Below are 25,388 nucleotides of genomic sequence, written 5' to 3'. Positions count from 1 at the left end.
TGCTGGTTGGGCCAGAAACTGTTGGTACAGGGTGAGGTAAGAACAATACCCTCAATACAAATGAACACATTCTGTCAAAATCAATATTTTCTGTATGCACACAGTAGCTTCTTTAATATACAATCAGTTAAAAAAAAAAAACACAGCCTATTTATCATTTTATAAGCTCTTGTAAGAATGTACCATGTAGATAATTGATATAGACTATTCATTTGAACCGCTAGAGGTCACTGTTTACTTGACTCGTGGATAGTCACACTGTGGTAATGTCGGGGGGAAAATGAGACCACGTCAAATTGTAGAAATTGTGGGACCAGTTGAAGCGTTTGGTGGGACATGGAGGGACGGACTGGAAACAATAACACTGTAAAAATCGAACCCCTCTAGTCTATGGATAAAGACTGTCAGCCCTGTAAACCATCTCATTTACTATTTATTCCCCAAACTGGAAGAGAATAAGATAGTGAAGTGGGACAGAGTTCTAGACGGCTGTGCAATAGAGGGATACTACATCTGTACTAACAAAGAACATAATGATTTTTAAATGCAGGCACAAAACTGAGCATTAGGCCTAAAATTTTGAAACGAAAACGAAATGAAATGCTTTTACCATTGTGCAATTGCAAACATGTCTTTATTATTTTGGCACTTAATATTTGTCATACACTTTACTAGTCACTTGCAACGTACTAAAAATAAGTAACAATAGACAAGATTTACATTGATATACTACTGTACGAATAACTTCACGAAAGCACAAAAGAGTCGAGAAGCTCCGAGTCAAGAGTCCAAAATGATCCGCTCCAGGCCTTAGAGGATACTGGGAAGCCCTGGCCAAACTTACACTTGTTAAGACTGCAGGAATGCCACACATGTAAATAACAAAACATATTATTCAGAGGGTTACACAAACTTCAAAAAGCCGTTTGGGAGGAGAGTTTTGTCAACAGCGGACAAAAAGCAGGAGTAAGAGGGAGGAGAGAGGAATGCGGACAGAGGAGAGGCAAATTCCTAAATGCTTTGGTAGCGTTTTTCCACATCATAGCATTGAATTACACCCACAGCTGGACATACTATCTCCAGACCAGATCAACTCTACTGTATGAGGCTGGGGGAAAAGACAGAAAAGTAGAATATGGAGGAAGATGGTATCAAAGGAAAAATCTATATAAATGACAAGACAAAACTGGGTTTAGTTTTGTAAGGCAACACCAGCTTCACCGTAGGCTAATTTAAACATCATTACTAATAGTAATAAAATATTTCTTTGAATATTTCTGCAATAATAGAGGAGTAAAGTGAAGTATACATATACCTACATATAAGGCTGTTACAACATTTTTCAACATGTAAGGCTGTTAAACATTCAAATTACTCAAGATGCTTAATTACTTTTTAATAAACTAGTCTTGATAATATTGTAGTCTGCTTGAATAAAGTCACTGCGTGTATTATACATACTAATAGATTATATTTTTGGCACAGATTACTATTACTATTTACTAAGATCATATTTAATGGACTTCACATCATAACAGTGCATTCAGCAGTGCATTGAAAACGTTAACTACTGTCACTAAGACAAACCTTTTCAAGCAGTCATCTGTACTTGGTAGTTAAAGAAGAACTAAGTAACTTTTTACCTTAATAAATCCTTTCCGTAATCCCTCTGGGGGTAATACAAGTGTTTATGGGATGATTTGTAGGGGGGGGGGGGGGGGGGGGGGTTTCATCTCCCCCCGGTGTCTCTGTCCAGAAAATCACACTTGCAACTTTCCTGTCTCCGGGTCGGAGGCGCAATACACACTAATAGAATCATGAAGAAGAAGCTAACAGGCTTACGGGAAAGCTAACTGCGGGCTAGCGCCACTTTAGCAGTATTTACAGCCAACTTTGAGTGAAAAAAAAAAGATCTCCATTGTGTCACTGAGTTGTGGCACAATGTACAATATCCCTCTCTCCCTTTGTCTTTTCTGTTGGTGTAGTATTTACTCTCATGGACAATTAATTAGTAAAAAAAAAAAACATGCTACAACACCTGCAGTGGCGCTTATGGCCTCTAGAGGCATGAGTTACTTAGTTCAGCTTGAAGTGTTGGACATTTTGCCTCTCATCCAAAAAGCTTCATCAGCACTAATTATCTTTGTTTGGCAGCAGGACAAACACATACTAGTCCAGTAGGAGGGGTTCAACTTGTATTGGTACCATCCATCTTTATTCTGCCTCCTATAGCAGAGTTCTCCGTCGCATATTCTCGAATCCAAGTCGTTGATAATGACACTCACTAAACAATTAGCTGAGAGTATTTTTTTTTTTTAGAAGAAAGAGTGGTGGTACCATTACAAGTTAAACCATTCCCACTGGAGGTTTATATTCAGCCAGCTGCCAAACAAAGATCATTAGTGCAAACAAAGCTTCTTGGATGAGACTACCAAGTGCAGATGGCTTAAGAACTTTTGTACGAATGAGAGCTTACACAAACAAATTATCACTAAGATTGCACAAAGGAATTTCAATACGATTAGAGATCCCGAAAAAGTTGTCATGGTTTGAATAGCACCAAGCTCGTGTTGTTTGGCCATTTTAAAATTAGACGATAAAGTTACATAATAAAACATTCCCTTCTCAAGCCTTCCACTATAAATACTCAACACAATACTGACCAACGATTCATCTTTTCCACGTAATTACTTGAACGACAGTATGACCTCTTAGTCCTGTTCTGTTTTGACTTCCTCCGTCGCCTCCTCTTTCGTTTCTTTAGCAGCAGCTTTTTCTTCTTTTTCTTCTTTTTCTCCAGATTCTGTGGGAATTTTCGGTTTCTCTTCCTCCTTTTTGGGCTCAGGGAGAAGGATGACTTTCCCGACATTCTGCCGATCGTGCATGCGCCTCATGGCATCAGCGACCTGCAGAAATAGGTCAGTCAAAAAAGGAAACGGTCCAATAGTGCTAAAAGATGATACTTGTTAACTTCATGGAAACTCTATACTGCTGGATGATTTATTCTATGACAAATTGCAATATTAATTTCAAAACAAATTTCCTTTACAAAAACACTCCAGCTTGAATGGCCGCGTTGACCTCGAAGAAGTAGGTCAAACTGTCTGTAAAATTTATTAGACGTGTACTTTAGACGTGCAGAATAAACTATTGCTGCTTAATTTATCACAACCATTGATAAGTGATAAGCTTCAATGGAAAGCTGCTTTGATCTGCCCAGCATAAATGTCCGTACAGATAAAACCAATCATAGATGGATTGCATCTCCGTGTTGCAGTGTTACATCTCAACTTTTCCACTGTCTGTTCCCTAAACACTTGAGTTTATATCCTTGAAGCAAACCAGATGAACTCGAAACAGTGAACCTCGCCAACGGCAACGACTGAGAGCGTCACCAAGCAACAGTCACTAAGTACCATCAGAGGAGACACTACCGGGGCTTCATCTACCGCAGTAATAATGGGGAAAAAACCAATAGCACAACCTGGGGCAAGGCAATGACAAAGCAATGGTAAAGTTGGCCGTAATGCAACTTTATGAATTTGTAACTCTGAAAAATAGGGCCATAGACAGTCCCTCCGGCCACAAGGGGTCAGTACAGAAACAAATTATTACCAGTATGGAAAAATATAAGGGCTTTGGGGCACAATAGATAAAGACAAGAAATATTGGTTCATTGACTCAAATGGGCCATAACATTATGACCCCCTTCTTATAATAGAGACCTTGCCCCATCAGAACAACTAGCATTAACTTTCACAATTTCACTTGTCAATAACTTGTCAAACTCACTCATTTAGTATTTTCACTTGCTACATGCTTATCCCTTTTTTTGCCCCAACACATAATTTCCTGTGTTATATCTTAATCTTATATTGAGGTGTTCCTTCTTTTCGGGCTTCGGTCTAGCTCTGATGTGGTTTGTAGGTTCAGAGGAGAACAAACTGACCTCTTCGAAATGGAAACGTGAGTCTATCTGTGGCTTGATTTTGCCCTGGCTGTAGAACTCCATCAGCTTGACCATGGTTTGGGTGATGAGCTCCTCGTCTTTGAGGTAGCCCAGGTGGAAGCCGCCCACTGCCTTGTTGGCCTGCATCAGTTTGAGCGAGGAGAGGGAGAGCTGGTGATACCAGAGTTTCGCCAAGGCCAGCAGGTTCCTCTTCTGTCCTGTCACACCGTTAGCTGCACCTGGAATGGCACACAGGTTTGCTTTCGATAAAACCAATACAAATCGTTTCTGCACAGTAAGTAACTTGTTTCTTTTTTTTTTTTTTACATTTCTCATTGATAAGTACTGCACATCAACTTTCAAGAGCTTTAGCGCTCAAAATAAAATAAAATGATCTTGGCTATGTTTTAAATGTAGGGCTGGATAAGCTATAACAAATGTAAATGTAAATCATTTCCCACAACATTGTTGAAAAAGCCATTTAGAGTCAGTAAACTAAATAACAGTCTAGATCAGTGGTTCTCAACTGGTGGGTCGAGGAACCATTTTCACTGGGCCTTTTCCAGGGAGCATTCATATAAAAAAAACTACTACTTGAATCTGTTAAGACTACTTAATTATTGAGGTGTTTTGTTCATCTTTCCATATTTACAAGTGTATCTAATGCTTATTCAAGACTATTTTTTTGAGAAAATGACAGTAACTCGTTGAACTCGTTGGGGTCGTGGGCCAAAATTCTGTCATTATTCATTCACTCCACAGTCGATGCCGTTAAGTTACTATCGTAGCCACTGCTGCAGACTGACCATTTACCACATGACTATACTATGTTGTTTATATCCTGATCTCTTGTTCTTTCAGTGCCCTCTGCTGGACACGAGTGGAATTCTTTCCTTTTTTAAATTGAAGTTGCCCCCTAGTGGCTGGAGTGAGCATTTGGGTTATTTCTTTAAAAAAATCATAACTCCGCACAGGAATGGGCTTTAAATACACAGAAATCCAAACCAGGGGCCGCCTGTTTGACACATGAGTCCTAGAGTGATATTGTGGGTCAGGAAACCCTTCCAGTTTAGCACCACTGATCTATGACTACTTCTTAAAACACTTTGCTACAAGGGAACACACATGGACGACCGAAAGCCAAAAGAGACATATCACACAAAAAGTCACATTATTTCTGGGATGATCGTCACAAAAAAAGTCCAAAGAAAATGGACATACATAAAAACAGCAACATATGCCATGTTTAGACAGTTTAGTGGAGGCTGTTTTTTTTTATTACCATCATTTGAAACAACTTGACAAAAATATCTTACCAAATACTATAATTGACCCCATGGGCTTCAATAAATTATATCCTTTTTGGGTATCTGAGCCACCAAGAGGGTCCAGGACAACATCAACACCTGAGAAGAAAAAAAATCCAAACAAAAACATGAGTTGAAAACAGAAGTTAAAGCCTGGAGATTTGTTTTTTCTTATACCTTGGGGGCTGATTTTGCGGACCTCCTCCACATAGTCCTTGGTGCGGTAGTCGATGGGGTGCGTGACTCCTCCTTGTGCGATGGTCTCGTGTTTTGAGGCAGACGCTGTGCCAAATATGGTCACATCCTGCACGGCTTGACACAGCTGGGTGGCAGCGATACCCACCCCACCTGCAGATGTGAACACAGCAGCACAAACAAGTTACCATGACCTGTTTACAAGCTTCTATAGGCCCACTGACGACGTGGGGTGTTGACGTGTTGCCACTGCGATTGGTTATGGGGTCATTTTGAGCCACATTCAAGAAACAATCTGCGTAAATAAGCTCATGTTTATTGCATGCATTGGTTTATTGGTTGGTTTATTGTGTAGTTAGGAAACAAAACCCAAAGGACAATCCAGTCAGCTTAAATTAGATGGCTCCAAAAATATGGCTTCATAAAAAGAAAAAAAAAAGCACTATCATAAGAACAACTCTAGACTTTAGTACAAATGTCTGAAATATATTTTTGCCACGTATTGAGAAAGCCGTCAGCATAAATCCTTCTGAGGTATAGTGAATATAAAAGGTCAAGTCATCCAAACCCGCCTTTGCTCATGCTCTTTATTGCTTAGTAAAATCTATGCTCAGCTTTAAACGATATGGCAGCCGGAAGTAATAGCCTGCACAGTCCTTTCTCACGGTTTCGCCCATGGTTCAAACAGGTCATGTGACTCATATAGGTCAGCTGACAACCTCCCACACGCCACATGAGCGTAGCCTTTGAGAGGAAAGAGGCAGAAGAGCAACAAACTCTGATGTGGAGGATGCACCTGAACTCGTGGCCTTTTTTTAAATTTTTATAATTGTCTCTAAGTGTACACAGAGGACGTTTCTGGCAATCATTTAAGCACACTTCGGTTTCACGATGGCTCCAGAGGGAAACCACGGCCCTAATGGATAGTAAATATGGGCTTTTCACTGACTTGGGCCATAAAAACCTAATTACTATCTAGTGCAATACTATCACCATACATACTGAAGGTGTCAAACAACTTGCTATTTTAGACGGTCAGTGCATTGCTGGACCAGTGGCTCAATAAACATTATTGCAATTAAGTGTGAGGTCTTTGTAATAATATTTTAATAGTCGATGTACACCCTGTGGTTGTAGTAATCCTAGTTTACCCCTCTAAAGATGAATATAGGAGGGCTGATGGCAAGGTGTGGCATTTATATGTCATGTGATTTGCACAAAACGATCAACCATAACCATACCAACGAATGCTAACGCTGTAAAAGCACACACCTAAGACATTTTATACCTAACCTGTGAACAATGTCTAAGAAATGAGAGTCTACATGTGTGTGCCCGTCTAAATGAAGGTGAATTAAAGATAAATCTTAAAACAAAACAATTTAAAAAACACATTTGTGTCAGTGTATTTCTGGTTATTTGTTTGCTAAAGCTTTCTTATTACAGGATATCCCATTCTCAAGGGCTTTGTTATTACTTGCGCACAATGCCTTTTTTTAGGGGGGGCTGTCGCTGTATTGGAACCTGTTTCCAAAGCAACCGCGGCTGTTCCAGTTGGCCATTTCATCAATATGTCAGTGATTCACCCACAGTGTCGACCTCTGGCCCCTGGGCTGTGGGCAGAGGGCTTTCTAATACAGTTACGTGTCCGCATTCATAACACAGATTAGAAACTCTCCAACAGCAGAGAGCCTGAGAGAGTGTTCCCCAGGAGACAAGAACCACGCTGTGATTGTTATAGACTATTGAGCAGTTGGGGGCATTGGATGTGACGACAATCTTAAGGATGTCAATATGTATAATTGATTGGTAGTACTATACAGCAAATTAATAGCATGGAAATAGCATGGCACCTAAAGGTGTATCAACATGGGTATTATGGTTAAATTTATTTCATGGTAATATGATTAATAAAGACATGTCATTAGTCCAGTACTGTATATAGAGCGCAAATTACATGGAATTGTAATTATTCTGGTAAAGAAATGGAAACAGGGCTGCAAGATGCATTTTCTCTTGTAATCATTAGCAACCATACAATCTTATTATCATGCTATTACTTTGCTGTAAGTGATAAGTTGTGATTTAACATAAAAAATAAATAATGTTTATAGTCTGAGAATAATTTAAGATTTTTTTAAGCAACAATATGATCTTCAAAAACATATGTTACTATGATGCTTGATGTCACCCAGTGAAACAAAGAAATATAGGTTTCGCTTTAGATTAAGGTGTGCTCATTAAGTATTAATAAGCCTTGGTAATCATTTTAGGGTTAAGGTCAGGGTTAGCTATGAATAAGCGTATTATTAATAGCCTATTAGTATGTTAACAGACAAAAGTATAATAAGAAGTGTGTTAAAACTTTGCAAGCATATTCATATGCCACACTGCATTTGCTCTGCCTGATCCCGTCAGACCTTGGAAGCTAAGCAGGGAAGGGCCTGGTCGGTACTTGGATGGGAGACTGTTTGGGAACACCAGGAAGCCTGGCAAATGTAGTGATTGAGTGAGTGGTTGGTAGTGGTCGGAGGAGCCGATGGAGCAGACTGGTTGCCTCGCTTATGTCAGTCTACCCCAGGGCAGCTGTGGCTACAATAGTAGCTTACCACCACCAAGTATGGAGTGAATGAATAATGCAATGTAAAGCATCTTTGAGTGTCCAGAAAAGCGCCATATAAAACCAAAGCATTATTATTATTAATGCTTATTAATACTTTATTAATACTTAACGAGCACACCTTAATATAAAGCGTTTCCGAAATAGGTAATACTGTTTTGAATAAACAGAATGCTGACAAAAATTAGATAGGCTTTAGATTTTACCTATTCTTTGATGCACTGAGGGACCTGCTGCCAGATCTTGAGTCTTGTTCATGGCTAAACTACTGTAGCTGGAGGAAAAGTCTATTTGTGCATGTTTCAGGTTGATTGGGGAAAAAGGAGCATGAGCCAAAAGCAACAATGATTCAGCCACCGCATCACCATGGCGTATGTCATTGTCAATAACAGTGATAAGTGTTGTAGAAGTGCTTTGTTTATTCTCGGCTTAAACGTTTACATTGTGGCATCCATTGCGTCAGCCTGTGTCGGTACCTGCTGCCATGTGGATGAGGACGCTCTTGCCAGGCTTTATGTTGGCCATCTCAAACAACATGAGGTAAGCGGTCAAGTAGTTAATGGGCAGAGCCGCTCCCTCCTCGAAGCTCATCTGATCCGGCATGATGATTGCACGGTCGGCAGGCACCACAACCACTTCCTGCCAGACACCACTGCGGGCCAGGACGATTACTCTGTCTCCCACCTGGAAATGACAACAGCGAGAGGAGAACAGAGAGAAACAATTTTAAAATCACTTAATGAGGCGGAGAAAGACCATTCCAAGCCACAATAAGCCGGAATACACTTCAAACGGACATTATAACCTCAATCAGGACCAGTATTGTTTCAGTGATAACATGAAATGACCAAACTTTTCAACCCCAAAATATTGATCATAACAGCTGGATATCCACAAACATTTGCTGATGGACATGTGACTGCCAATCTGCACCAACAGCCACCAATTCTTTACTCGCACACATAGACAAATTGAGTATCTTGCTCATGGACATAACCTTTTTTTCCCCAGTATAATCCTCCTGCAACCAGGTGCCATGATAGAGATAATCTGTGCTATTTTCTTCAGTCATGATGATTAGCATGATTGCTTTTGTGAATTTCAACTGAGTACGTGCTTTCGTATCTTCTGAAACTGAGACGTGTAATTGCTCCATTTCCCTAGACAGCAACTTGAGTGACCAAAAGGCGAACTGAGGGCAAGCATGCATTAAAAGACTGTGCGTTTGAACCACAAGCCACTCATCGCCGCTATACGTCAACACCCATGCGTCATCATAATCTAGGCTAAAGAACCGGCCTTTGAGCATCTTCCATAAAAAGAAATGTTGAGATCTGTGCACTTAACTGTGGGCAGGGCTGCAGCTTAGACATATTCATCTAACTCCAAACATTTCCTATAGCCACACCGCGGAACATTCATAGTTATTTGATGCTTGAAGCAACTAAGCTGTTGTGAAACTTAAAACATACACGAAACAGGACCTAGTGTACTTAAAACTAATGTTTGGCTGCCTGTGTAGGACTTATTTTTAACCAACAAAACCACCCGTAATAAAATAATCTTTATCTTTCATTCTGTTTGATAGTATGGTTTTAAAATATAGGAGGGGGGGGGGGGGACTCCTCTTATCCAAGACATTTCACATCAAATAAGCTAAATGTATGTAAATGAAAGAGAAAAGCAAATCAGTATTTTTAAAGACAGATGACCGGCTGGTACCATTCTTGTGTCTGCTTTCCACATTTGGGCCTTGATACAGTGAGAACCAGATGTTTACATACACTTATATGTACATAAAAAGACACATTTGCATTTTTTTCCTCACTATCAGACATGAAACCTGAATTAACTTTTATTTTTATTTTTTTAATACAATTTCAAACAAACATAACTGATGTAACTGAGCCACATTTATAGCCACCTTCCGTGCACATGACACCAGCTCTGCTCATACATTTTCAACTGGATTGAGATCAGGACTTTGTGATGGCAACTTCAAAACATTGACTTTGTTTTCCTTAAGCCACTTTGTAACCAGTTTGGCAGTACATTTTGGGTCATTGTCCATTTGGAAGACCCATCTGCGCCCAAGCATTAACTTCCTGGCTGATGACTTGAGATGTTGCTAAAATATTTCCACATAATGTTCTTTCTTCATGATGTCATCTATTTTGTGAAGTGCACCAGTCCCTCCCACAGCAGAACAACCCTACAGCATGATGCTGCCACCCCCGTATTTCAAAGTTGAGATGGTTGTATTTGTTGTATTTGCAGTTGTATTTGTTCTTGGGTTGATATTCACATTTCAGACCACAGCACAAACACAGAACCCGCCTTCTTTTTGATCTGGGATGATGACTGGATTGTTAATTGTTTTAACAGATGAACGTGGCACCTTCAAGTGTCTTGAAATTGTCCCCAAGGATGAACCAGACTTGTGCTTCCAAGGACATGTCATCTGAGCATTCCCAAATTGTTTAAAGGTATAGTAATCTTAGTGTATGTAAACTTCTGACTTTGTAAAAAAGTAATAAATTGAGTAAAAAATTGCATAGAAAATTCTATTACTCATTCTTATGGAATTTGACAAACAGAAATTATTTTTAAAAATCTAATTGACCAAAGAAAAATAAAAGTACTTTTTTTTTTTTAAGTTTCATGTCAGACAGTGAGAAAAAAATGCAAATGCGTATTTTTATGAAGTGTATGTGCACATATGGTTCCCGCTATACATACTGCACATTCAATAATTGCAGAAAGAAATGATCGAATCCATGCAACAGCACATAATACAATATTCCTGTATCAGCAAATCTCAATAACCTCAATAACATACTGTTTCTAGTCTTTTGTTTCAATGTTGACTGCATGTTTTGTATTTTAAATACAAGTCTCAGTGGTGCTTAGAACAAATAATAAAAAATCCTGAAGGACACGGGAAAACAGTGTGATCTGATTGTGAACGCTACAGTTTCCTGTTGAAGAAGTTGAGCCCCATGCACACTTCCTGCTGCACATCAGGCCTTGACAATAGACAGATGACACATGCACGCTTTGTTATCTACCACCAAACCAGCACCAAACCCACCACTTAAGAGACATTATAGAGACAAACAGGTTGTAACACTTTATGGCTTACCTTGAATAACCCTCCACATGTACGACAGGCTACTGTAAGTGGCTGTTGTTGAACGTGACTGAGTTAATGTTTGAAGCAAAGCAGCTGCTGAACCGTGAAGTTTGTTTATAGGATCATCCTGATTTATTTCACCACCAGTGTGTGTAGGCAGGTGCCAATTGGGGTGTAAGTGTAATTTGATTTATGACAGTATAGGAACGCATAGATGCAGTGAGGGCAGGCTACCTCATGTTTTGCAAATTACTGCTATTTTGAAACAAGATTGTTAACAACTTTCTTTTTCAATTTGAAGCTTGAAATCATCACTTCAGGTGAAGGAATTGTGAGCATCCTCCTCCCCAAGGGCCGAGGACCGTTCAGAGTTATAACAGACAATTACTGACTTCCCAATACAGACACCTGAGCAATACTCTCAGTACAAACATGTGCAATATTAATCATTATCTGCAGGCACAAAACACAATTATTATGTCTATGAATGCATAAATGAAGAGATTTGTTGTGTCATTTGTTTTTGTTGAGGGGTAAACCAGCCCAATTCTCAGCCAATTCTATCTTTTTGTCTGGCTTGGAACCAGCTCAAACATCAGTCTAGGTAAACTTAAAACATACAGTACTTATTTAGGAGTAGATTTTACCAATAGGCAACTGGAGAACAATGATATCCCACTCAACTACAATTTGGTAGATACATCCTACATAGTAATCACTAGTAAATTCCACCCTGGTAGATGCACAATAAAGAATTGCACAAACCCCACAGCACGACCTAAATGTAAGATGAAACAAAATGCTACTGTCACATCCAAAAACATCATTTAGCTAAGAGTCCCATTTAGTGGCTTATGTTAAGGCGGATGTTTGGCATGGTATTTATTAGATTCTTGCACAACACATCTGGTCCTCTTTCACAACATCTTATGTATAGCCACGCCCTTTCTCCCCCTTTTCAAGTGGATCCATATTAATTAAAACAGGGTCTGCCCTGGTTGCTCCCTCTCTGTGCTGCTCCGCTGTCTCTCTGATGATCTCATTAGACAACGCTGCAGAAATCCTGTAACTTAACCGTTGCAATCCCCCGTTATGAGGCACGAGCTGGTCATAAGTCAAATTTTAGAATTCATTCATTGGTAATCACACTACATTGTGCGAGAGCAGTAATGATGGGGTTTGGGAGGGGGTGAGATAGACAAAGCAAGATAAATAGCAAACACAGACAAAAGGGGAAGGTGTAATTGTGGATAACCTTTAGCCACAGACAACAGCCACAATGCCCAGACATCACCATGACAGGGTGATGTGCACATGCTCCGTCCTTTCATTGGTGTGTGAGTCAAACTATAGACAAGCTATAGCCTAATGCTTCTTGAAGGATGTTCATGTGTCACTGTGAGGTCCATGTTTCTATCAAAATCTATGGTCTGATGCTGATGCTGTCCAAAATCAATAAGTTGGGTTGGGCGATGTAATATGAAATTGAATTGTGACATAATCCTGTGTCAATTAGGAGAAACTGTATGAGTCAGCTGCTTCAGATACAGCTCACACAGAGGCAGTCTCCATTCATTCCCCAATCTCTATTGATCAGCCTGCATCATGCTCTGAGTGACAGGGGGGGTTAAATTAAGGGTTGCATCTTGAACAAAATATAAGGACGCAAAATGCACATGAATTTAGGCTGAAATCATTGTAGTAGGTCTTAAAGTTCTGGAGAACGTCTGTCCATTTGTGAAGGCTGTAAATTCAAATTCATAAATAAATCAAAACTTGGTTGACTCACTTGTTTGTCCTCCACCCCGTCTCCTACCGCCTCGACCACCCCGGCCCCCTCCATGCCCATGGTGACCGGGGGCGAGGGCAGCGGGTCGTACAGCCCCTGGCGGCCCATCAGCTCAGCGAAGTTCAGCCCGCACGCCTTGACGCGCACCAGCACCTCTCCAGCCTGCAGCTCGGGCTTGGGCACGGTCTTCACCTGCAGTTTGATCTTGTCATAGCCGCCGTATCCCGTCAGGACCAGCGCTCGATACGAGATGGTGGCCCTCTCCTCGGTAGTTGGGGTGTTTCCCTGCTCTTTTGGTGGAGCAGGAGGGTCTTGGGGTTTCTGCGCCTCTTGCTCGGGCTGTGGCTGCTGCTGCTGTTGAGTGGCTGCATCCTCTCCAGACATGGTTTCCACTAGCACTACTAAAGAGTTCAATAAAGATGGTTTTCCCCCAATTAAATGCTAATGTTATAATACTGGCTGGTGTCTGACGCTGTTCCCACCAGAAGACAAGCCTCTCTTTAGCAAAATGAGATTATTTTCTCTGGGGTTTCCTGAGTGCGCCCTACTCAACAAGTGGCTGAGTTAAGTGAGCTGCGTTATGACAGACTGGTCCCGGTGTGGACTTTCAAAATAAAACAAGTCAGTGAATAGCTTTGTTTTAATTTCTTTCTTTAAAAACGCGAATTTAAAATCATGTTTATTGTATTTCCTTGAAGGTCATCCAACAAAGGATCTTCTGGAGTTAAAATCTTTACGCAGTTAACAAAAAACATAAAGGCTAGATCTCAAATTTTAATAGATAGGACAGCCAAGATTTCAATGTTAGTAGGCAGAGAGATCATAGGCCTGATGAAATATTCAGTGCATAGTTCAGAGTTAACAAAACTTGCTGTGTAGCTTTGTTTTGTTTGGCAGCCTACTCGGTGAAGGCATTGTTGAACTTGTCTCCCCGTTCCAGATGCCAGAGCTCACTGACCGTTCACAATCTGCAAACAACAGCAATGAAATGACAGGAAAACCAGGCTGACGTGAAGCCAGCACAGCCTGCTGCCACCTAGTGCTGGTAGGAAACATAAACCCTTTTATTTTGAGTGTCGGTCATGTCGGCGCCTCAGCGGATTATTGTAGCATGTTTGACAGACACGATAATCGCGCAGGGCCGATTTTTGGCAGATGAGCAGGAAGACAGCTGTAAAGCCCGGACACTGGAGTCAGTCGGATTAATTCACTTGTCCGAGGCCTAATGCTGACAAAAGGTCATCAGCTCTTTCGAAAACAATTGAGGTCTAGATTAATTACTGTAATGAAAAGGGTCAAATTAAGTGGGCGACACATTTCTCACTGCTCTGGCAAGTGACACACCACGCGCCACAGCAGCGTCCCGCGCACATCCTCTGGCACGCAATGATTTGTTTTGTTACATAATTTAAAAATAATGAAAATACTGAGTTTGAACCACAGTGGACAGGTTCGACCACCAGTGCATTGAAAACTGTGCCACCACGACACCAAGTAGCCTGTACCCCTACACTGTCTAAAACACACCATTCAGATGTGCTGCCTCACTTATGCAAAAGGAAAGTTTCTTCCTCTTGTGGGGAACTGGATCTCTGAGTGAGAGGATATTCGTTAGGGCAGTGAGATAAAGAACGTATTTAAAAGTAAAAAAGGAAATGCCTTGTGGATAGAAAGGTACATGAAAGAACAATAGCCGAGTTCATCCTCTTCCTGTAAGAGACTCAGGGAGGCTTTAATTGGTCATAATTTAAAAAAAGAAGTTAAAATACGCCAAAGAAATTGAATTTGTTGTCAAGTAGCCAACTTTTAATGACAACGTGACAATCAGGTAGTGATTGTAGAGCGTCTCTTTGACCAAAAGGTGGCGCCATCACTCTGCATAAGGGTTACTCATTCGTTCATTAACTCATTACAAATGAAGATCACAACTTTCAATGTATATTTTAATAATTTCTTCTGGACACATTCACATTAATGGGAAAACCTAGGCCAAGTGCAACATTTGCCTCAGCCTATTTTTAATTGTAATAGCCATTTGTAAAAGAGCACCAGGCATTAAGGCCTAATTGTCTTTATGTTGGTGCATTGTCATCAAGAGAAACAGTTCAGTGCCTTTTCCAAAACTGTTCTAAAATCATAGGTCACCATGAGTTTGGGAACCAAAAAGGCTCAGATGGGAAATACCGGATGTGCTTCGATTCCACTCCAGTTTCAAAGTAATAGCTAATTACACGAGCTTATTATTAGTTAGAACATGTCACGGGATGCAGTGCAGTAATGTTGGACTTTAAGTGGTACAAAACACCCACTGAAACCGAATATTTTTGCTACACATCAGGTCCAGTAAGTTAACTTTGAGTTGCCAAATCAACTGTTAAATACAAAAAGGCACCAGCACAGAGAAATCCATGCGTAAAGTTACTGTGTTTGCAATTGTCCCTCCTAAAATAAGCATATAGGTTAATGCATGCAAACGATCTGTGGATTTGTTCTGGTGATTTTCGATCTTTTATTGTGTAATCCTAAAAGTCTGGCTGCTTACAGAGCCTCTGCCTTGATAGGCGTCAGCGCGTCTCACTGAACCGGTGGAGCTGATGAGATGAGCGCAGCATTTACGCGGAGCAAGAAGCCGAAACCACATCTCATGAGAGCTCCCAAAGTTTTGGTCAGACCATTTTACTCTGAGTGTTGTTTTTAGGGAGGTACGTCAGAGCTGCTCTAGACTTTGAAACAGTTTTGGGTGCTAAATGACAAGAAGGCAGAGACACAGAAGCGCCCAGTGATACGCGGACTGCGATGGAGAGCAAGGGATTACTCCGCTGTAAGATCGTGGTGGTCGGGGACACGGAGTGTGGAAAGACAGCTCTCCTCCACGTTTTTGCCAAAGACTCGTACCCAGAGGTAAGTCAGATTTCAATCAATATAAACCAAAAGAAGAAGAGTGTGACCATTAGGAGAAGTGTGTGACTCAGAATTAAGCTGCCAGTTCCACAGAAACGAAAACCTGTTCCTTTCCTCACGAGACTATTATTTATAGCTTTTTATCTTATTCACAAGTAGCCTAGAGATTAATCCAACACATAATGTAGCAAGTTGATATGTGTGTATTGTCACTTGCCCACCAAATATACCTAAGACTTTCGTGCGCTAAATCCAGCTGTGCCACAAAAGCAGAGTCCGGTGCGTTTTTTGCGCACGGTGCATCAGCGTTGGTGCGATCACCAAAGCTGAACGCAGGTAGGATATTAGCCTAGTGCGCGCGGCGCGGACACATCTGACTTTATGATAATGTTTTCTATATTTATAGTCACTGTTTTTCTTTTTTTTTTTCCCTTCTAAAAAGTTGATTGAAACATTTTGGCACTTATAGAGATTTAGTTGGCACGTCTTCTCACCCATAAGGCTCCTCTTATGTCCTCTAAGTATGTCGTTAAACTGAAGACACTGAAATGTAATGTTGAGCAGCAAAAACATAAAATAAAGAAAGAAACCTTGAATTGCTTAACCTTCGTGTGGATTTGTAAATAGGTCTGATGTGGCCTTAAGTACTGTCATCTTAGACTTTTTCATAGAACAGTTTTTTTTTTAAATGTTTTTCAGAACTATGTGCCCACTGTGTTTGAAAACTACACGGCCAGTTTTGAGATCGAGAAGCAGAGGATCGAGCTGAACATGTGGGACACTTCAGGTAAGAGGAGAAACACTAAAGCTTGATGTGGTTGTAAGATTACTGTGCCAAAGGTTAAGAAGCTATAATGCATTCAAATTATCTGCTCCATGCTGTACAGACACCTTGGCTTTTTGTGTTTTCAAATAATTTAAATATGATTGACTGCAGGAACATCTCTGCTCTGTGCACATTACGAAGTGAAAACATCCCTGATTTCTATACTTGGTGTTTTGTCAGAAGTGACGTGGACATTCATATTTTGAGATCATGAAAAGACAGTTTCAGTTTGACCAGATACACTCTCTTTGTGACCAAACATGTCTAACCAGCTTCCTCTCATAATTCTGGGCAGCTCAGTGTCAACAAGGGATACACATACAGGCTCTACATGTTGGATATAAGCAAATAAAAGATCTCAAGAAATATTTTGTTGTGGTAAAGCATAGACTATGTCATCTTGTAATGTCGTTACAAAGAAGCGGAGTGTAATTGTTTACTTTTCAACATCATTTATTAAGTCAAGATTCATATTACTAAAATCTTTATCCACCACACTATGGCAACTTTCCAAAAATGTCAATCCCTGCTATTACAGATGTAGCCGGCTGCATCCAGTCAACCCAGGAGCGACATTTTTCTATTCTTTACTTCTCACATTTCAACATGAATCAACTTTCCCCTTTCCTAAGCCTCTGGGCATTTTTCACCTTTGATTTCCTCTTACGTAACAACCTAAGACCCAATTTCAAACAAGAGTAGCTTTATTGCACGCCCTATTGGTGTGCAGACAGAACCAGCCCGACTACAGCCCGAGATTAGGTCCTTAAGCCTCGGTAGGTGCTTTTGGTGCTGGTTTTGGGCGAGGCTTCTCCCCGGTGATTGAACAACACCCAGTCAAATTGTTGGGTGCACGGTTTTTCTCACAGTGGATAACTATTACATCAAGGCAAAATCCAAACAGTAATTTCTGCCCACTACGTGAGAGGGCCTGATTCATCATGTAGGAGTCATATTTTATTCAGTGTTTGTCTGTCATGAGAAAAGAATGGGCGGCAGAGACTGTGGCTGAAACTGGGCAGAGGTGCGGATGAATGAGGCTGTGATTTTATGAATGGAGGTGACAGAAATGGCCATTTTTAACCCATTTAGCGGATAAAAGAAGTGGTAACTTAATATTCTGAAATAATGAAAAATAATGAGACCAACACTTAAGGGTTCACAACAGTAAAAGATGAAATCGTGTGAAATTGCAGAAGCTATAATTTAATTTGCTGTAATCAAAAATGTAGGTGGTCCAACCAAAATATTAGAGTCCAGGCTGTTTGAAATAAAGGCACCAATTTATTTTGAAGTTGTATCAGTATATCGATACAGGTACCAAAACTAATTTTGATGCAATGATATAGTTAGTTAATTATAATGGACCATGTCAGTAATGCACCCTTTGCACATTTCTTATAAAAAACACCAAATCAACACTGAATTCACTGGAAAACAATGAAAAGCATCAATATAACCACAATCGTGAGCATGATCGGTTGGGTTAGCTGCCAACCTCTTATATAGCATTTATTATTATGCTGTGGAATATTCCTCTCTTATTTCCCAAACTGAGCTACGTATTGCAAAAAACCTTCAAGAAATGAATCCGAAGTTTTACAAAGCAAATGTAATCATATGAAAACTTTATGCCAGGTGATCCGTGTTCTGAACTTGCTTCTCTGTGAGCAGGGAAAGCAAGAGTCGTGCCTCGGAGCATCCCTGGAGCTATTCTGGGCCTCTCCTGGGACGGGAGCACATTAGTCTACCCACAATCCCCTCTGTTTTGTTCCTCTTCTTCTTCCCGTCTTGAGTTAATAACCAGAGATGGGGATTACTGTCATTGTAGCATGTAGCGGCAATTCACCCTGCAGTTCTATGTACTTAGTGTCAGTGCGTTTGCTTCTTTTACATAATCTGGGTTAGGTTCGGAGTCGGAGCGAGTGCGGGCACGCGTGAACGGAGACCATTTGTTGTTGGCGTGCCGTTGTTGTTGGCGTGCCGTTGTTGTAGCATGCGAGCGTTTGTGTGGCAGCAGGTGAGACAGTGGAAGTCAAGCAGTGGCTGACAGTGAAACAAACGTTACAGATTGTGATATGTTGTTCTTTCATTTGCCCCCCCACCTTAACCGAGTGCATTTTCTCCAGTTCGGCTAAAAGCTTACAGCCTACAAGCCAGTCTAACTAATTTGAAAGCTGAGACCTACTAATCAGATCGAAATGGATCTTTTTCCTTGCGTTGTTGCAGTGTTGTCATTGGATTTTTGCCACTTTTTCATCACTTTTTTGTTGCCTTTTTGTCACTTTTTTGCTGTGTTTTTGTGGCTTTTTTAGTGCATTTTTCTTCCGTTTTTTTGGCACTTTTTTGTTTTCCTCCTCATTTACTTGAATTTTTGTTGCAATTTTGACGCTTTTAGATTTGGGTAATGCCGAATTCGAGAAAATGTGCTTGGTTCAGGTGGTGGTTAAAGCAGAACTAAGTAACTTGTTTACCATAATAAATCTTTTCCGTGGTCCCTCTGGGGGTAACACAAGTGTTAATGGGATGATTGGAGGGTCTTTCATCGCCCCCTGGTGTTTCTGGCCAGAAAACCACACTTGCAGCTTTCCCTGCTCCGACCCGGAGGCCCAATACACACTAATGGAATCACGAAGAAGAAGCTAACAGGCTAACGGGCAAAGCTAACTGTGGGCTAGCGCCACTTAAACAGTATTTACAGCCAAGTTTGAGTGAAAACATTTATCTCCATTGTGTACTTGGATGTACAATATCCCTCTTTCCCTTTGTCTTTTCTGTCAGCGTAGTATTTGCTCTCACGAACAATTAATGAGTAAAAAAAAACGTAACATGCTGCAGTGGCGCTTATGGCCGCTAGGGGCATGAGTTAGTTAGTACTGTTTTAAGAGGTTAAACTTGCAATAAAAAGTACTCCCTGGCGATGTGTGCCAACAAAACCGGCACTGTGACTGCATTTGGCCCCCGAGCCACACTTTAGACACCATTGATCCAAGACAACCTACAATACCAGAGGGAATTTGATGTTCGAAGTGCACTAACTACACTGTTGTTGAAATGCTTTGCCCGATAAACACGTGACGGTGCTGCTGTGGTCCAGTTAAGGAGACAGCTGGGGGCGCGGTGCCAGGGAGAGCCTCGGAGCTGCCCATTCAGTGAACAGAAGCACAGTGGATTTAATTAACAGTACGCTGGCTGTGTGACCAACCACTTGCCCCCTGTCTGTTCGCCTGTGCGTCTTGGCCCACCACCCGCCGCCCGCTAACCCACTGCCTCTGTGCCTCACGTCCTCGCACAAGCTCCCTGTGTGATTTTTTTTACACACTGCTTTTGAAGTAATGTCACTTGTTATTCTCCTCTGAACCCATGCTTTGTTTTTTTCTTTCAAGGAGAGCTCGCACAGCCATCGGGATTTTCGTAATAAACTACTAAACATGACTGCTGCTGCTACTAAAGCTATCTATGACAGGCGTCTGCAAGCTTTTGGATCCACGCAGAACCTCTTTAAGTATCTGTAGCAAGCCGAAACCAATCAGTATGTTTAGGGGAGACCGGGGGCTATTTGTCACTTACCGAGACAGCACTGTACACTGGCTGATTTATATGTGTATTGGTATTCCTCTTCTCTTCTAATAATGTTTTTCTCATTTGGACTAAAGACACATTTGAATTTTTGTCACATGGGGTATAACATGGTGGGACATTTTTTTCTCTTGTGTCTAATAGCCTTTGTATTTCTGATCACTTTATTTTAACATTAGGTTTTATAGAGGCCGTATGTTTGCGTCATTTTAGTGAATTTGTACATTTTACACCTCAAAAAAATAAACAGTCATGAACACGTGGCATTGTGACTGTTAGCAAATTTCAAGTTACCATAAAAAACGAAATTAAAAACAATAGTGACAATCGACCGGCCAAGTTGTCACAAGGCCTGGGGTCGCATGGGGCACATTGTCACAGCCGATTTTGTTGTGTGTGACGGTTAATAACTATTTATTGCAATATGATAGAAAAAATAGAGCGAGGACTACTTCAAGTCAAGGGTTCATTTAATGCAGGTCTGACTCGATGAGTAGCGAACTCTAGAACAAAAAGTGTGACAAATAGCTCCGGTCTCCCCTACAGCGTAAATGTAGACTGAACCGGGACTAGATTACGTCTGAACGAGACTGACTCCTGAGTAGATGAGGTAAAAACATGTCCTCGTGAGGAATAAAGCACTTAATAAAGGAGGATCTGACCACCTTTCAAGTTGCCAAAGACCCACTGAAGCCACAGGTTACAGATGTTTGTTCTATAATGACCTTTTCTATCAAGTCTATTTACTGTGTTGTTTTTGCTTCCTACTCGATCACATCGAGCAGCTATTGGGTGGTAAATATCACGCTGTGGCGCCTTGGAGCACAGAATAAGGTTTGACAGTTCTCAGACAGTATGCATTTAAGGCAGATGTCCTTCCTGATGTTCACTTGGGACTGGGGCAGCAGAAGGTCAGCTGGTAGATCGTCAGTGTATGAATCTGTGAAGGTCAATGGGTGAGTGAGTGGTACCTAGATGGAAAAGTCTTTCCCATACGAGGTGTAAAAGCACTACCTAAATGAATTTAAGACTGTTTACTAAAAGCCTTGGAGTCTCTCGTGGTTGGACAAATGTAAAGAGATAAATGTGTTTTATTTATTCAAAGGCACTAGCTTTTAAGTCATACATTTTATACATAATTGATACACTCCCTGGACAGCTCGGACAAGTCTGGACATGTTCAAACATTCGCCACTTCCTGTTTTGGGGCAGGCATTGTTGACATGGACGGGACGTGTGCCACTCACTGTCCCGTTTCAGCTGACACGCACAGGCTTTGGCAGCGACTGGAAAAAGCGGTTTGTAAACTATGTTCGCCTCGTCACAGAAATATGCTGCGTTGTTACTGCTGCAGCATTGATTTATGGCTCCTATGTCAACAGTGAAAGACGAACATAATGGCGGATTGAAACTCCATTTGGCCGGAGACATAGAGTTTTTATTGAACTAATGCTGTAACTGTCTTTAGGTTTAAATGGACAAAGGCATTCGCTTCACCACATAAATCTCAGTCAACTGATAAAGTCACTTTGACTTCACCATCAGCATTATTAAATGTCACAGAAATAGAAGTATCTTTATCGAGAGAAAGATGCCCATATCAAAGTGTTGAACTTTTCTGTTCTTTTTCATAGATTTTTTTCCCTCCCAAAAGCCCTTATGTATATTAGGGAGTTCAAAGGAAAATTTAGCTTCAATATTTCAACATTACATTAAAACTGTTTTCTCTACTTCCTAACAAAGTATAACTTGGCATCTTTGCTCATTGCCCAGCCTCTACATTAGCTTAGAGATGTCATCGATGCTGACTTGATTGCTGACAAATTTGGGTTCAAAGTCAAGGCTTCGCGTTGTAGTGCCTTTAAGAAAACTGTAATTTTGAGGCTTCACACTTTGAATCACTTGAGCAGTGGTCCTTTCACACCATGCCATCTATAACAGGTAAAAACTTACATTGTATCAGTGCTACTCTAGACCTAAACCGTCTAAAATAGTCCTTAAAGGAACAGGCCACTGTTTTTCCACACTGAGATATGTTCTTACCTGAGCTTAGACGAGTTGATGCGTACCTGTCTGGTCTTTACGTGTGCGCTCAGTCACGCAAAAAGACCAAAGACGTTGTTAGCATTTAAGCCTCTCCTCATCTCCTCTATGTGGCCTAGCAGGGGTGAAGTTATAAGCGACCAAGCTCTAATATGGTTACGTGAGTAGTTACACGATCCAAGTATAGTCACAAAATTAAGCGATTTTCTATAACTATACTTGGATTGTGTACGCATGTAACTGTATTTAAATAGGGAAAACGTGGAAGAGTTTCTAACTTCACATCGTTTGGCCCCATAGAGGAGAGGAGGAGAGGCTAAATGCTAACAACATCTTTGGTTATTTTGTGTGACTGAGCGCACGTAGTATCAGTGCTACTCTAGACCTAAACCATCTAAAACAGTCCTTAACCATAAAGTAGTCCCAAAGAAAGACCTAACTCACAAAGAAATGTAATCGTCTAAATTAAACGATGGCTGCAGAGGAGCCAGAGCACTAGCAACTGAAGCCGCTCGCATACCACAGTTTAAGAACCACAGAAAAGCACTGAATCAAAATGATTTCAGCCATTAGGAAGCTCACGATTTGATACATTTTACTTGGATTTTAGTCATAGCTATCAGGCTCTGGGCTGGCCGCTGTATCAAGTGACCCTTAATAAAAACCAAAATGCATTTCAGTTGTTCCGTTTACAAAGCTTAGAAACGCACTGACCTTTCCCACTCTCCCCTTATAGCATATCCACTTCAAATCTCGTTCAGAGGTTCATATCCATTGTGCAGGAGGTCAGGAGCCCCGCTGTATCGGGTCAGAGCCCTCTCAGCACTCCTCCTCATGATTAGCTTAGCCTAGCGTTTTCCTTCTTCTGTCTCTATCTGTCTTAATGTCCCGCACCTCTCGCTTCCCTCTCAATCTATTCCTCATTCCCCGCAGTAATCCTGTAAAGCCACTGCATCCACATAATCTGGAACCCGAAAACACACGTTATAAAATATTTAACTATTACAAACCCAAACAGCAACTTCTTGGTTAAATCTTCACAGTTTGACACACTCTGAGTCTCCAGCCACGATTCATTAATTCATTGCTTACATATATTGTTTGTGGTTGTCAGAGATTGTGAGGAAAGTGCACAGTCTGGTAGTTTGAAGCCTTATTTTGCATCCCGAAGCATCAACTGAATCAGCAAAATAATGAATAATGAAGTAGTCTAATTAGCAACTTAATTATACTGAATTGAAAATGACAGTGTTCCTCAAAACTTTTCTTATTGTTGACTTCTTCTAGGTTTAATAGCCTTCAACTACGCGCTCACCAGTGATATATATATATAAAAAAAAAGAAACATGCTGTTGTGCCTCCAGCAAAGAAACGTTACAAAAACAGAAAAAGTGAGATGTCACAGAGAAGTCGACGGTGAGAGGAGAGAAACAACAAGTGTGACCCGCGGAGTCACACCTCAAACCAGGAATGCACGATACAAGAACAGGCCCCAAGGCTCAGCCAAATCTGCAAACTTTAAAGAACGTATCTGCCAACAGGATGGTCTATAAAACCCAACCTGTCACGCAAAGTTACAGAAGCAGAACAGGATGCGGCTGGCTTCTGTGTCAACAGTTCACAATGTGCATGCGAAACAAGTAAACATTGTTTCTATTCAAATAAATGGAGATCAATATTACAGGTTTGTTTCTTATAGTAGGACAGAAGGTTTAGTTCACCTGCTTGACTAGTTTCGATCTACTATAAGAAACAAACCTGTAATATTCTTAACCTAAGAAGACAGTATGAACCTTCTACAAAGAAAAAATGGAGATCAAGCTTTTTGGTAATTCTCTGACCTATAGAGTATGGGGAGTATGGGAACTACAGCTATAGGTTATAAGCTTTATGCCTTTTTACTGGGTCTTAGGCAAATGTTGAAAGAAATAGAGGATTAAACGAAACACTGAATTATTTCATTGCCACAGGGATAATAACCATGCGTTTAATCCCGTCTGTTCATGGGTTGTGCTTTGTATTATAATACAGTCAGACTACTGTGTGAAACATGTAAGCGCCATGTGGCTAACTCTGAAATTATGGATTTATGTTGAAGGTTTGGCTTCTTAACTCCAGAAACACTGCTGAAGTTGTGCAAATGATGAATAGCAATAGTACATGATAGTATTCATTTGTTGTTGAAGTTAAATTGACGGCTCATCCTGTCAAATACCAAACCTTTCGGGCCCTCAAAAATCACTACACCAACAAATGGGGACCCCTCCACTGTAAAATGTAAACAGCATTTATTCACTGTAAACCCTGACTAGCTATAGCATCATGTGGTTGTGGTACATAAGCCTAAACCAACTGAGTTAACGTGGACTCAAAGGTAGCTGGATCGATCCCTGTTTGGACAAAAAATAATAATAAAATAATAATAAAACAATAATGTGCGATGCTTGTTATATTACTCATGTTTTTATTGTGTATTTCAAGAAGGCTATAATTATGAACTAAAATAATTCAACTACTTTGAGATCATATTGAACTAGATTAAATTTTATAAACTGACTGCAGAATTGGGAATTATTTATGCCTCTGAAAACACTTTATCATGATCCTGAATTTCTGTTATAATGGTTAGTAAATTAATTACACCCAGCATGACAACAAGACTGAGTTGAGTGGATAGACATATAGACTGGAGAACAGTAGATGGTGGGTTCAAGAACGGAAGTGATATCATTAATTAATAATATTATAAATGTCTATTTTGGGTATTTCCCCAAATGTTGCTCCAAAATAATACTGACAATATTACTTATATTCAAAAAACAACAAGATTTTCTGCTTGGTTAATAATGTGATTTTAAGGAAAAAACGGTTTTGGTCACTATAGCTTGAATTGTAACAAGATGCATCTGAACTCACATATACATTTTTAGATTTGGGTCTCCATGACCTAATTAAAAAGGGGTACTATAACATTGGAGCACAATTGAGCCAAGATAGCTTAGTTAGGTTAGGATTTACGGTGAAGTAATTTCAGTTGCAAAATGTT

At 40.5% G+C, this 25,388-nt stretch overlaps 2 protein-coding genes across 2 annotated transcripts in view; one reads left to right on the top strand and one right to left on the bottom strand.

The window, feature by feature from the left end:
* Positions 1-1,995: 1,995 nt before the first annotated feature.
* Positions 1,996-13,549, bottom strand: LOC306978399 (synaptic vesicle membrane protein VAT-1 homolog). Its single transcript, XM_079576923.1, has 6 exons — positions 12,994-13,549; positions 8,548-8,755; positions 5,434-5,604; positions 5,266-5,355; positions 3,950-4,188; positions 1,996-2,906 (listed from the first exon to the last, which is right to left on the bottom strand). The coding sequence occupies exons 1-6, from the start codon at positions 13,375-13,377 to the stop codon at positions 2,712-2,714; spliced, it is 1,287 nt and encodes a 428-aa protein (XP_079433049.1). The 5' UTR covers positions 13,378-13,549; the 3' UTR covers positions 1,996-2,711.
* A 2,017-nt stretch (positions 13,550-15,566) lies between these two features.
* LOC306978710 (rho-related GTP-binding protein RhoN-like) overlaps positions 15,567-25,388 on the top strand; it is a 30,184-nt gene continuing 20,362 nt past the window's right edge. Inside the window, exons 1-2 of the mRNA XM_079577374.1 lie at positions 15,567-15,894; positions 16,594-16,681. Of these exons, the coding sequence (XP_079433500.1) occupies positions 15,790-15,894; positions 16,594-16,681 (193 nt within the window). The 5' untranslated portion in view covers positions 15,567-15,789. The remainder of the gene's footprint in view (positions 15,895-16,593; positions 16,682-25,388) is intronic.

The sequence above is a fragment of the Gobius niger genome (assembly GCF_951799975.1).
Source record: "Gobius niger genome assembly, chromosome: 19".
NCBI lineage: Eukaryota > Metazoa > Chordata > Actinopteri > Gobiiformes > Gobiidae > Gobius > Gobius niger.
This window is presented reverse-complemented; position numbering and strand designations above follow the sequence as displayed.

Bases quoted from the DNA above. Each gene is read 5' to 3' on its own strand.
- LOC306978399 (XM_079576923.1), bottom strand. From the start codon at position 13,377: ATGTCTGGAGAGGATGCAGCCACTCAACAGCAGCAGCAGCCACAGCCC. The intron at 8,756-12,993 runs GTGAGTCAACCA...TGTCATTTCCAG, and splicing joins ACGGGGTGGAGGACAAACAA to GTGGGAGACAGAGTAATCGT. The intron at 4,189-5,265 runs GTAAGATATTTT...GTGCCATTCCAG, and splicing joins GGGGTCAATTATAGTATTTG to GTGCAGCTAACGGTGTGACA.